This window comes from Cyprinodon tularosa, unplaced genomic scaffold (genome assembly GCF_016077235.1).
Source record: "Cyprinodon tularosa strain WSP-4 unplaced genomic scaffold, ASM1607723v1 ctg370, whole genome shotgun sequence".
In the NCBI taxonomy this organism is placed as follows: Eukaryota; Metazoa; Chordata; class Actinopteri; order Cyprinodontiformes; family Cyprinodontidae; genus Cyprinodon; species Cyprinodon tularosa.
In genome coordinates, this window is record NW_024039086.1 from 509,780 (window position 1) to 523,046 (window position 13,267).

The following is a 13,267-nucleotide window of genomic DNA, read 5'->3' on the forward strand; positions in this document are numbered from 1 at the left end:
GGATATCAGAATAAAATTCACTCCATACTTTTAAGTCCATTTTTTCCATCCTAACAGGAAAACATCACAAATATTGGCTCTGAATCAACCCCCTATAAATACGTTTCCTGTCTCCATCTAAAATTCATCCTTCGTGGTTCATTAGGGTGGAAGTTAGCGTTCAAAAATGCTTTGATCTTCAATCCCTGAAGAATTTGAACCGTTTCATTTAGACACTTCAATCTGCTGGGAAAATATTTTCTAGGAAAATTCAGACATTTCATCCTGCAAAAAAATAATTTTTTTAAAATTCACGTCGAGTCAAGTCGAATACGAATCAAAAAATACTTGAAATAGACAAAATAAATTGGTTTTATTTACAAAGTCAAATTTACAGAATCACAAAAAGAAAGAACACAACTCTACAGTTTGCTCTGTTCAGATGAGGAAAGCATCACCGCTGTACAGCTGAGCTCCTTCGTCACACAGCTGGACAGAAACCGTTACTATATACACCATACATAAAGCATTAAACAGATGCCTTTATGCATCTGGATCCATTTAATGGCCTTTTTTCAGATTTAAAAAGGTGAGTTTTTATTTTATGGGGAGAGATGTTTCATCTGGCGATGGAGAGTCTGGGCGCATCAGGTAGAAGTCTGGCTTTTGTGGCATCTAGATGATGATACTCATCGATCAGCGCATTAAGAGAAGACAAAGACTCTGAGAAGATGCTCTGATCCATCCCGTCTACATGAAGGTAGTGATGTAAGTGAGCCTGGAAAGACAGAAATAGAAATATGTTAAATGATCTCAGCTGCTGTTTTTACTAAAAAAAAACCCACACAAAGATGAACATCAAAATGTGGTTAGAAAAAAAAGGAATGAGAAGTCAGAATACTGCCAAACAGAATGATTCTAGGAATGTATTTTTTTATTGCAGAGAACCTGAATCTGCTCTTAGACTGCAAAAATGATCCCGAAATAAGTAAAAATCTCTTCAATTAAATGTATTTACCCTTTACTTGAGTAGGTAAATAAGATGATTTGCAAATGGAATTAATATTTTTACTTTTAAAATAAGATAATTAGATAATATGCATTTGAAATAGGACAATGCAATTGTCTTTTTCTTATTTTAAATGTAAATTCTCTTCCATTCCATTGGCAAACTCTCTTACTTACCTATTCATTTCAAGAAAAAATGCACTTATTCTAAGAAATAGGGACTTATTTAGATAACATTTTTGCAGTGTAAATGTTTGACACTGATAAACATTAAAAAGTCTCCAGTATAAGATCCTGCAGCACCTCATCTGTAAGAAAACTGAGTAGGAAAGTTTGCTGCTAGAATATTAAGTCCACCAGGCTTGTTTTGTGTGGTAAGAGACGAGACCACACAAGCATTTTCTGATTAAATGAAAATTTAATTTATTAAATGATCCTAAAGGAATAAAAAACTGTTTTGTGTTTTTTGTTTTGTTTATTTGTATATGTGTATACATATTTATGTATGTAAATGTGTAGGTAGGCATGTATTTATATGGATATATATAGCAACATAATTATAATTACCGTATTTTCACGACTATAAGGCGCACTTAAACGTCTTTTTTTTCCCTCAAAAGGTGCGGTGCGCCCTTTGGTGCGGTGTGCCCTATGTGTGTTGTAACTGCGACTTTTGAGACCACCTCATTGAGGAGATGATGAAAGAGTGGCTGAATGTAAGGAGACCAGGTGGTTTTTTTCCACTCCTCACCATCGCTGTTAATATGTAACTCCATGCGTGCCCATCTCACAGCTGATGTGAAAAACATGGGGAAACAAATTAACGCTGTGCTCGCTGTTCAACCGCTCGACATCGGTGTGAACCGGACCCAGCAGGTGCAGCAGAAGCAGCGAGTTTACATGCAAAGTCAATGGTTGACGCGCTTATAGGTGCAGCAAAAGGTCCCGCAGCGCGTTTTGAGCAGCAGGAGCGTTTAAGCATCTGACGCACCGCCAACGCGCTGCTGCTGCTCGAGATGGAAAAATTGAAGTTTTGCTGCTGGACGCGCCACATCAACCAATCAGAGAAGCTGATCTGGGAGCTGACAGCGAGACAGACACAGCGCTCTGATGATATATGATATTAACGCAAATGAAAAAGGCTGGATGGATGAGGAGATGATGAAAGCGTGGCTGAGGCAGGTGTATGTGAGGAGAACAGGTGGTTTTTTCCACGCATCACCATCGCAGTTAATCTGTGACTCCATGCGTGCCCATCTCACAGCTGATGAGAAAAACATGGTGAATCAAATGGACGCTGTGCTCGCCGTTATCCCGGGAGGTCTGACAAAGGAACTTCCACCGCTCGACATCGGTGTGAAGCGGCCGTTCAAAGTAAGGCTGCGAGCGGCGTGGGAGCGATGGATGACAGACGGAGACCACAGTTTCAGGATAAGTGGAAGGCAGCGCCGGGCAAGTTACGCCACCGTTTGCGGATGGATTGTAGATGCTTGGACTAAAGTGTCTGCTGGCTCTGTTGTTCAAGCTTTCGCAAAAGCTGGCATTATTTCTGAGGAGCTGCGCTGCACGGAAAGTGACTCTGACAGCGAAGAATGGGAAACTGTCATGTCTGATTTAGCGCAGCTGTTTAATTCAGAAACAGAGGATGATGACTTTGATGGGTTTGATTAATACTCTGTAATAAATACTTGAATAAAGCACAATCATACTCAGTTTTGCTCCCGCTCTATTTTTCTACCTGAAAACTTAATTCGACAGCATCCCCGGCACGTCTCCTCCTCTTCATCGCGGTGGCTGGCAGGTGTTTTTTCATCTAAATAATCTAAATCTTGCAGCTATATTTGCTGTGATCAGTGGGAATAAAGTAGTTTTAATATGTTTTTAAGTGAGAAAGTCCACCTGAAAACTTAATAATTGCAGTCAGTTCATCCAGATTATCTATTTCTGTCGGAGGCGCTCAGACCCCCACATACCAGCGGTGCACCGACAGTAGAAATCCCTTCCTCAGCAGCCTCTAGGCTGGGCAGCCTCCAGGTTCATGCGGTGGCTGGCAGGTGTTTTTCATCTAAATAATTTAAACTGCAGGCACCAGGATACGGGCAATAAAAGCGAACATATTCCGTCAGCAGGTTTCAGGATTTTAAGTTAATTTAGGAGCGATCACAGCGCTCTGTCATCTGCGATTGTGTCTGACTCACGGCCAGCTGCCAGGTTTGATTAATACTTTGTAATAAATACATGAATAAAGCACAGTCATACTCAGTTTTGGGCCCGCTGTATTTTTAAATACGCAGTAGAGGTATTTAAAGGTAGTAGAGGACATGTACCTGTATATAAAAAACGCGCCCTATAGTCCGGTGCGCCTTATGTGTGTGTTAAATACAGTAATGGCACACATAACTGAGACTGCGCCTTTTAGTACGGTGCGCCTTATGGTCGTGAAAATACGGTATTGTAAATTGAAAAAATACAAGAATTAAAGGGGAAGGAGCACATAAGTTTTACTTCTTCCTACTCCTTTTTGCACATGTAATAGAGGTATATTAACTCAGGAAAGAAAGGTACCTTGTTTGTTGTTTTTCTCTCCAATGTTTTTAAACATTTTTTTATTGGTTTTTTTGCTTTTCTCTTGCATGTTCGAAATAAAGAATAATAAAAAAAAAAAGAATACCTGAAATAAGAAACCAAAATAGATCAATGTTAAGTCCAAAACTGATCAGAAATAAAACAAAAACGACTTAACAAACCAACCAATCCAATAGAAACCAAACCAAATGGAGTTCTGAAGAGGGGAAAGCCTCCCCTCTGCTGCATGCATAGCAGCTTTAAAGCAACAGAGCACCAACAGGGGGAAATGTAACACCTGTAGAGGGCCTGTATCCCGAACCCTACAGGGAAAATGGCAGGGACCCAATGCAGCCGTAACAGTTTAAATTTGGAGTCAGTATCCTGTTAAAACCATCAATGTTTCCATGTTTTTACTGTTAGGAGTAGATGTGAGGAGAAGTTCAGTGCTAGTGGTTTTTCTCCATCATCAATCCACCCCGTGTGATGGACCAGTAGTGCTGGTCCATAACAGTAGTGGAAAAACGCACTACCACCATCTATATACCCCCAAAGAGGGGAACAGAAGACCTCGCCTGTTCAGCCAGGCCAACAATTCCCTCTAATGACCCCTATCAGAAACATAGACAGGTATGGGGCATTGCAGGCTAGGGGTGGAGCCGTTCGTCTGTTTCAATTTGCATGTTTTTTAAACAAAAACAAGGTTTTGTTGGTCTACTCTATAAAACCTTGAACTCAAAGCTATTCCTGACATTTTGAATTGAAAAAACTTCCTGGATGGGAAGAGAAACGTCTTCAAACAAAGTCGATTGTTTTTTTTTTACTTTTTTGGAATGACTTCAACCTGGATGACTGAGAATCTACACCAGCACACCATCTATAGCAGGGGTGTCAAACTGGTTCCAGAAAGCGCCGTGTGGCTGCAGGTTCTCTCTCCAACCCAGCAATATCACACCAGACTTTATTCATCTCATCAAGTCATCAATCTGAACATGATGACTTGATGAGATGAATGGAGTCAAAGAAAAGAAAACATGCAGCCACATGGCGCTTTATGGAACCACTTTGACACCCCTGATCTAAATAATACCAGATAGGTTATCCTTCATTAGGCGCTTCAGCTAGCTAACTGCTAACCCAGGTGCCATATTGTGCTAACAGTCAGAGTAGCAGGAGGATCAGAACTGAAATTTCCAAAACATTCTAGAAAAAAAAAACAAGCATTGTGGTATGCCTTTGAAAAAAGTAAGAGTGTTTAAAAAAATTAACCATTAAGTTGTTTTATCTGGTTGGATTAAAGTTGAATAAAATAATATATTGCAAAGGTTTTCGTATTGATCTTAATTTATTAGGGGAGTTTGTAAAGGGCTCACAGAATGCAAATTCTTGGAGATTTTTGCATTAACCCTGTAATGCCAAATGTATATTTGAGACATACGGTTTCTGAAATGTTTTGTGTCTGACACCTTTCGCATAATTTAATGGTAAAAACTTTGCTCAAAATCCTATTGTACACAATCAGATATACCTGATAACAGAGGGCAAAATAATCTTGACTTAGCGCATAGTAATAAATTATTAATATCAAAAATGTATTTCTGTTTTTTCTTTTTACATATTTTGTTAAAAGGCCAAATAAGGACTCCAAACCAAAAGAAAAAGTAATTTTCTGTTTTGTTTTATTCTTGGATCGGGCTTTAAAGGGTTAAAGACATATTTTCTGAGTTAGTTGTGGTTGATAGGCTAAGCTAGCATGTAGACTTTTGGCCACTAGTCTTTGTCTTACTGTACCTGCTCCATTATGAATATTAACTGACAGCAGGCCAGAGCGTTTCTCTTTCTTATCCTCTCCGTCTCTGCGCCGTCTCTCAGCTTCGGCTGTGTCTCTCTCATTATGTCCCTGCACAGCTAAACTGTCCACTTCAAAATAAATAAGATTAGCAAGACCAGAACAGAGCGTATGGTTCAGGTCCTCAGCAATAGCTCCAGTCTGACCATAACCGTAGGAGTCACATGAACCTCCTTTAGTTTAGACATTTTCACATCATTTACAGCGTTGTTAATGCCGTAAATTTGTCAACACAATAATGCATAGACTCCACATTGCTTATTATTGGTAGAGAGAGTACGGATGTCAGAGCATCGCAATATTGGAACTTTCCCAGCTTTAATTTGACTTTTAAAACCTTCATAAGGAATATGAGAGCTCGCACTGGTTTAGTGACAGATTCATGCTCATTCCTTATTAGAACAGAATGTTTTTTTATATGACTCAATGCCTGGCAATGCCTCCTTGATGCACACCCTGTAGTCACATGATTACCAACCTGTAGTCACATGATTACCAATCCAGTAATATATATGGAAGGTTACCAGCACCATGCTTTGAGGTGTTGCCAGGTAATATCCAGGCACTCTGCAGGTCCACCAACAAACAATTCTCAGTTGAAGGAGGTCTAACTTGCTAAACGGAAAGGGTTGCAGGTAAATGAAAACTCTGCTTTTCTCAGTGTTGGTTAGATTTACAGAGCTAACTCTAATCCTGTCTCAGAGGACAAATAGCTCAACGTTCACCTTGCCTGATGCCAAAACTATCCTTCAGAATAAAAAACTAATTCTGACTGATGCTGTTAGATCTTATTTCCTATTCTGGCAAAGATATTCAGGTAAATCCATCCAGTTTTAACCATTTCCTTTCAGTTTGTTAAACTAAATGCTCTAAAATGGCTTTAAAGATTCACGTAAATGCATCGACTATATCGCAGGGATTAAAGCAAAAGTGTGTGTGTATTTTCACACCATGCTAGGAGGGAGTGGGGGCATGGGATCAGAGATGGCATGAATGATTGAAGACTAAATTTGACTTTTGAAAATCCAATACCAAAAACGGCCAGCAGATGGCAAAAGTGAGTCTATATCTACCACTTGCATGAACCACATTTCTTTTGATATCCAGTTCTGCTGCTAAGCGTCGTGTTCGGCGAGGAAAGCACACACCCTTATCTTTAACTCGCATACGCGGTGAGTTATTGACGCTGGTACATCAGCTGTTGCCGTAGCTCCAAAGCGCACAAACAGCAGCTTGATGACCAGGGTCTAACTCATGTTTTTGCACATTTTTGCTGCTGGATGCGTAAATAAGCGTTCCTGGAGCACAGCGTGCAGAAGCAGGAGCCTGATTCACCTAACTTCCTGCACCAGCTGCTAAATGGCTCGCCATCTTGCCCCATCTCCTCCAGCCATGCCCAGCGCCATTTATTTATCTATGGTTGAGACATCTTCCCCTGAGTTCATGAACCGCATTGCACCCAGTCCATGCAATTCCGTTCTCTCTATCGTCCTTCTCTCCAAACACAAAGTTTCATTCATTAATTTTTTAATTTACGCGTCTCTTCGTTGAATGGAGCCGTAAATGGAGCAAGGTGACTTTCCTTGTAGAACTTCAGCACTGTAGCCCAATCTATCTGGCGACTTGAGCAACAAACGAGAGGAGGAACAAGCTTTCCTAAGACCATTTTCCCCTTCTGATGAATGACTAAAAGTGTTAGTTTCAGAGCACTTCTTTGCTACCGTTGGCTGACAAAGCATGAGGGATTTTTATTTTATTTATTATTATTTATTTATCGTCGATCTATTTTCGAGTGATTCTTTCACCCACGGGCAATCGCTCCGAGCCGGAAATCCGGCCTGGGGCTGAAATACTTTAATCCCTGTGTATCGGCAGTCAAACAATGATAAGGGATTGATGTAGTAAGTTATTAAAAGTTCAAAAGAAAGGTGAATTTCATGGCCATGGTGAGTATATGAAAACAACAGGAAGAACATGCATCCAAATGTTCGTTTGTTGCATACCTTTTTCTTGTAGAGCTTTGTGAAGCGTCCCCTCAGCTCCATGAAGGTGGGCTTCACACAGGTGTTGTTGGCCAGCGCTAACAGGGAGTGGGAATGTCCTACCGGAGGCTCCGAACACAGCCCTGTCTTCCAGCCCTCCTGATTCCATGACACGAAGGGCAGAGACGGTCTCAGTCTGAGAAGAGGATGAGAAAGGAGCAACTTTATTTTACATGGTCCAATTAAAGCTGTTAGAGTAAATCCACACAAAGCAAAGGAAGCAAAAAACAGATAAACCTATTCTAAGGGCAGATTATGGATATACTTTTTTTTTTATTGAACCATGCTAAAAAAAAATTCTTTTTCAGGCAAGTATTACCAAGTATTCTTTCATCTAACTGAACAGCAGTGAAAAAGAAGTGATGAAGAGCTATAGTTGAGCCATTTTCTGAAACCTAACAGCTTTAAGGGCTGGTTATCCTCCTGCAGCAGTGTGTCGCAGTGAGCTTGTTGCTGATATTTTTGATTTATGCCCAATTTTGAAGCGTGGCCTGCGCTATGTTATTCCACGCCACAAAGCAAGAGGGACAATCAGGAAGTAGCTGTGAGTCTAGATACAGCCGAGGCGGTAAGGAAGCTGGGGCAAGTTTGTGCGACAACAGGTAGAAAAACTGTTTTATTTGTCTGAAATCTCTATGAAAGTCATTTTTAAGATGTTTTATTTGTCCTTCCTTCCCTCAGATCTTAATAAAAAGAATAAAAATAAACTGAGACTTGTTTTGTCACCTTGTTAAATAGCAGAGCTCAGTCTGTCTTAGAAGGCAGCACTTTCTTTCAAAACTGATAATGATTGTTTTCAACTTTCGGCTACTTTAAATCGCCAATGAAATGTAAAATAATAGCAAATGTAGGTAATAATATATTGAGACTCTAAAATAGATTTCATCCTTAAGAAACGGGTGCAAAACAGCTTGTCTGAGTGGAGTTACCATATGTTGATGTCATAAGAAGGGGCGGAGCAGATCTGGTACCTACAATGGTCTCTTGTGCACAAAAGAAGACGCAATGGAGAGGGCGGCCTTTCTTTCTGCAATTTACTTTAAAATCATGATTAAATCATTTTAGGGAAACATTAATTTGGACCCCTTTTCATACAGTTTATTTTCCCGTGAGGGTACACATAGTTAGCCATGGTTTGTTTAGCATCCCTTCCTGCATCAAATGCTGGCCAAGAACTAAAAATTGTTTTTTGTGGAGAGTGCCCCCTTGTGGACATTTCTGGTCTGAACAAAGAGGCAACACACACAAAAAAAGCTCCTTTCACTCTCTGGATTTTCCGTTTTAACGGATACCCAAAACTAACACACGTGTTTTAACCGCAAAAAGTCAGATTAGCGTTTTATAAATAACCTGAACTAAATTTACCCTTTTAAACTTCATCCCCAGTCTTTATCCGGATAACATTTCTTTAGGAGCCTGTATGTTTCTTTTTTAAACCTGTGGATGTTCAGGGCCTGGTTTCAGAGAGCAGGATGAAGGAGCTCCGGGGTAAACATCTGCATATCCAGGGTTTTCATTTCCCTGTGATTTAAATTATATTTGAGCTGAGAGGAGCAAAGAGCTAGACATGGTGTGTCCTTTTCTAGACTCAACTCTTTAAGATGTGTTTTTATTGCAACATTCATAGATTTTTGAACCACAGAGTCAGTTTCTCTTAATGAGATTTCAACTGCCTGCGGCTGACATGACACAATGAGGCCAAGCTGTCAGTGTTTTCCTAAAGAAACCAGGTTGTCTGCGTGTGTGTTGCAGTTAACCCAGATATGCTGCACCTCTCCGAAATTGTAGATGACCGCAGATAGGAGGCCTCTGATTGGTCAAATCTACATCCGCTCTACACTATATGTATTTCCTGTTTGCTACCTTACCGGCTTGTTTTGTTTGTATGACCGCCATTGTGGAAAACGACTCGTGAAGATGGACCAGCTAGAAGAGTGAGGTGAGAACGCTGGGACCCTTTTTCCACCTGGATCCCCGCTCCCCTTTTGGCCCTCAAGTCCCTCCGTTGTCGCACAAACATCCCCCCACTTCCTCACCACCTCGGCCGACTCTTCATATTGGGCATAAATAAAAAATATCTGCGACAAGCTCACTGCAACACACTGCTGCGGTAGGATAATGAGCCCTTGAACTGTCAGGAATGTAGCACATAAGGGGTTACTGTTCAGCACAGATGCCAATGAGGTTGGTCGTAATACACCTGTCCATCAAAAATTCAAGCATATCTTCAAAGACACAGTTCTAGCATATTTATTCATTGGTTTCTAGGGGGTAACTGGAATGATAGAAGGCAATGACTTTTTACAGCTCCTTAGCTAAATAAAAGATATCATCTGTTCTATTATTATATATTGTATTGCTTCAGTGTTTCATCTAATAAATATATCCTAACAATAAAAGCATCAAAAGAGTGGTGCCTCCATGATGAACCACTTCTATAATTAAGAGTATGCCTTCTTGATGAACACATAGTATGTTTAATGGTTTTATTCCCCCTCGCTAAACAAACTTTTAACACTTTGTGTTTTTTCCCCCCTGATTGGTTCTTCACATCTTCATCAGGCATTTTGGACTTCTTCTTTAATAATTTTTCCTACATTTAATATCACCTACATTTAATTAAAGCTCCAGTAGATGCATTTCAATGTTTACTTTCTGCATCTGCATTATTCCAGGTGTTCCTTTTCAATAATGTTTTTATGTTTTCTTGAACAGGGGTTTTAAGGGAGCTTTGGAGACGCGTCTGCTCTATTTAACTTTAACCAATTAATGCTGCTGGATCTAGTTGTTGAAGGTTTAACACAATAATAGCTGGTAACTGGACCTCAGCTCATTTTTATACTGGATGAGAAAGACAAGGAAAGATCCAACATCAAGAATGAAAAAGTAAATAAGTTGCGAGTAGGGATAAGACACAATTAGGGCTATAAAATCAAATATAAGACTGTTGGGGTCAACCAAAGTGGGAGCTGAAGCTGCAGAAGCTACCAGAGTGATGGATGTGTGAGTAAGAACTGTGTCTGCTGTTTGCTCCTGGTGCAAAAATCATTTTTAAACTAAAAAAGGACAAAGTAAACACTATCACGATAAACGTTTAGCTTTTTCTTTATTAACTTGAAGATGAATACAAAAGGCCCCTTTTAAGCTCATATTTTCCTTGGTTCCTGTGAAGCACACAGTGGTAATGCTAACTGAAACACGTCTGTATCAGAAACCCAAAGTGATTTGGTGTTGTCAGATGAGCATACCTGGTCAGACCAGCATACCCATAGTCAATACCCGTTTAACCCTTTAGTTTATCTCTTTAGTTTTGTAAGAACAATACAGGTAAACTACCTCAACGGGCGTCTAACAAGTTTTTATAAAAGAATTTCTGGGAAATTTGACTTTACACTGCATATTTTCCGCTAAATATGATTGCCAGAAAAGAAAATGAGTGAAAAGCTTTATATTGCTATATAACATCAAGATGCTGATTGCAAGCTTTGATCAAAGAATTTCTTTCCAATTTCACTTTATATTGCATATTTTAAGCTAAATATGATTGCTAGAAAAGAAAGCGACTGTAACATTTATGGTTGGCCAGATTTGAGAAAAGGGGCTTAAACTACCTCCGATTGCTCTGAAAAGCTTGAATTTCCTGTGTAACATAAAGCTGCTGATTGCAAGCTTTCATCAACGAATTTCTTTCCAATTTCACTTTATATTGCATATTTTAAGCTGAATGTTCAAAAAATATTGAAGTAGAAAAAAACAATCTACTTACTTTCTTTTTGGCGTTTTTTGAAGCGTATGGTGATCTCCCCATGTCCGTCAAGGTAGGTAAAGTGTATTTTTCTTATTAAACAAGATAAAGTTGCATTTTAGTGCAACAGTTTCAGCAACAAACAGAAAAAAAGACTACATTAATACCCTGCTTTGTAGTCCAGGACGGAATCATGATCAGTAAATTGTTTTAACATATTTTTTTTGACTCTGAAGCTGTGACGGCTTTTATTTTACTATGGCGGTGCGCATCGATCGATTACAGGTAGCAGAACTCCTGTGTTGACTTTGTTATTTTTTTCTGATGAACAGTTAAAGTAGTACTTTCAGTAGTTTCAGTTGTTTGATCTAGCTGAAATTTTGCATGTGCAATGATTTATATCTCTATAGATTAAGTTGTAAATTACAGCTCTGAACTAATTGTGGTTTCTGATTTACAGATGTTTGAAATGAGTCAAGTCTGAAAGGGCATTGTTGAGTGTCAAGCAGTGATCTGGTTTTTGTATTTCAAAGAGGTACACACACTCTAAAGCCGGGCTTACGCTGTGCAATTTTTTTCAGTTGTTGCACGCAGCTACAGCGCACACTGTACAAGATAACCGCAGGATTTAAAGGTTCACAGCTCACCATGTTTGTTCTCACACTGTGTGACCCGACGTTCTGATGCGATCTACCTGCTCACACTGTACGTCTAAAAACCAGGTTGGACTCAGCGCCGCAGTGAGCTGGCGCTACTCGGACAAGTAGAAGAGGAATATGAGGAATATGCGCGATTTTGTGCTGAAAGCCCTGAAAAGAAAAGGCGGCAATGTATTGGGACAAAGAGATGGCTGAGCAAACGTGGCTACAAATGTCTGTCAATTTTACAGAAAGAACTCCATTTCACTCATTGCACCCCCGCCATGCTTCTGTGTTTTCATCTAAGAGGAAAAAGAAGAATCCTTGTTTGCGCACTGAGCAATTTGCCAACGACCACCTCACGACGGCCGACTGAATTTCAAACATGTTTGATTTTTTAGCGACCTTACGATTCCTGATCAGGAGGTGGTGGTGAGAGCCCCTCGTTAGCCCCTGTTCTCTACCCAACGCACGATCAGGCTGAAAGCCGGCCAAATCGAAAGATTCTTGCAGGACTGGACAAGGAAAAAAAAAAAATCCTACAGTGTATCCCTGAATTTATTGTGACGATGCTCTATCATATGACCTTGTAAAACTTTTGCAAGGTCATATAACGGGCATCATCACAATAACTTACTTTCATTTCATCAAAATTCTCCTGTGGTGTGATTCCTTTCAAAACAAAAACCGGATCACTGCTAGACACTCAACAGGCTCCGTTTCAGACTTGACTCAGTTCAAACACCTGAAATCAGAAACCATAATTACTTCAGACTTGTATTTTGCCACTTAATCTATAGAGACATAAATAAATGCACATGCAAAATTTCAGCAAGATCAAACAACTGGAAGTGGCTCAGGGGCATTAGATATTGAACGCCCCTCGTATCTGTTTACTACGGAAGAGGATTAGGGCCACTGGAAAAAAAAAAAAAAAGTTAACTGATTTTTTAATTTTATTTCAGTATAGTATGGGAAAAAGTCAGAATTCTGACTTTTTTCTCAGAATTCTGACTTTTTTTATTGTCAGAATTCAGTCAGAATTCTGAGATTAAAGTCAGAATTCTGAGAAAAAAGTCAGAATTCTGAGATTAAAGGCACACTATGCAACATTTTTCAGTTAATTAATGTGTTCCATAACGTTTTGGATGATTAAATGAGTCATTTCAGGTTGAACAAAGGTTTTCTCGGCCGCCCTGGTGGTCTGTGGGGGAAATACCGCACTTGCAATTGCAGGAGCACCGACCCGCACCCACAGGCTCAGAAGTCTCACGAGAGTCGGTATTGCTTTACGGCGAGAACTGCTACACCCCCCAGTTAAAAGCATGCTTGTTGCTAGCACAGTGGTGATTTTTGTGCAGTTATCATGGCAGAACCAGCATGAAAACAGCGAAAGCCCATGTCGGAGCAGGCAAGAAAGAGGAAAAGGGCTCCGGACAGA

The 13,267-nt window shown here is 39.9% G+C and overlaps 1 protein-coding gene across 1 annotated transcript in view; it reads right to left on the bottom strand.

The window, feature by feature from the left end:
- Positions 1-327: 327 nt before the first annotated feature.
- Positions 328-13,267, bottom strand: part of tube1 (tubulin, epsilon 1) — a 62,189-nt gene continuing 49,249 nt past the window's right edge. The window contains exons 11-12 of the mRNA XM_038296509.1: positions 7,405-7,579; positions 328-757 (exon numbers count right to left, since the gene is read on the bottom strand). Coding sequence (XP_038152437.1) covers positions 599-757; positions 7,405-7,579 — 334 coding nt within the window. The 3' untranslated portion in view covers positions 328-598. The remainder of the gene's footprint in view (positions 758-7,404; positions 7,580-13,267) is intronic.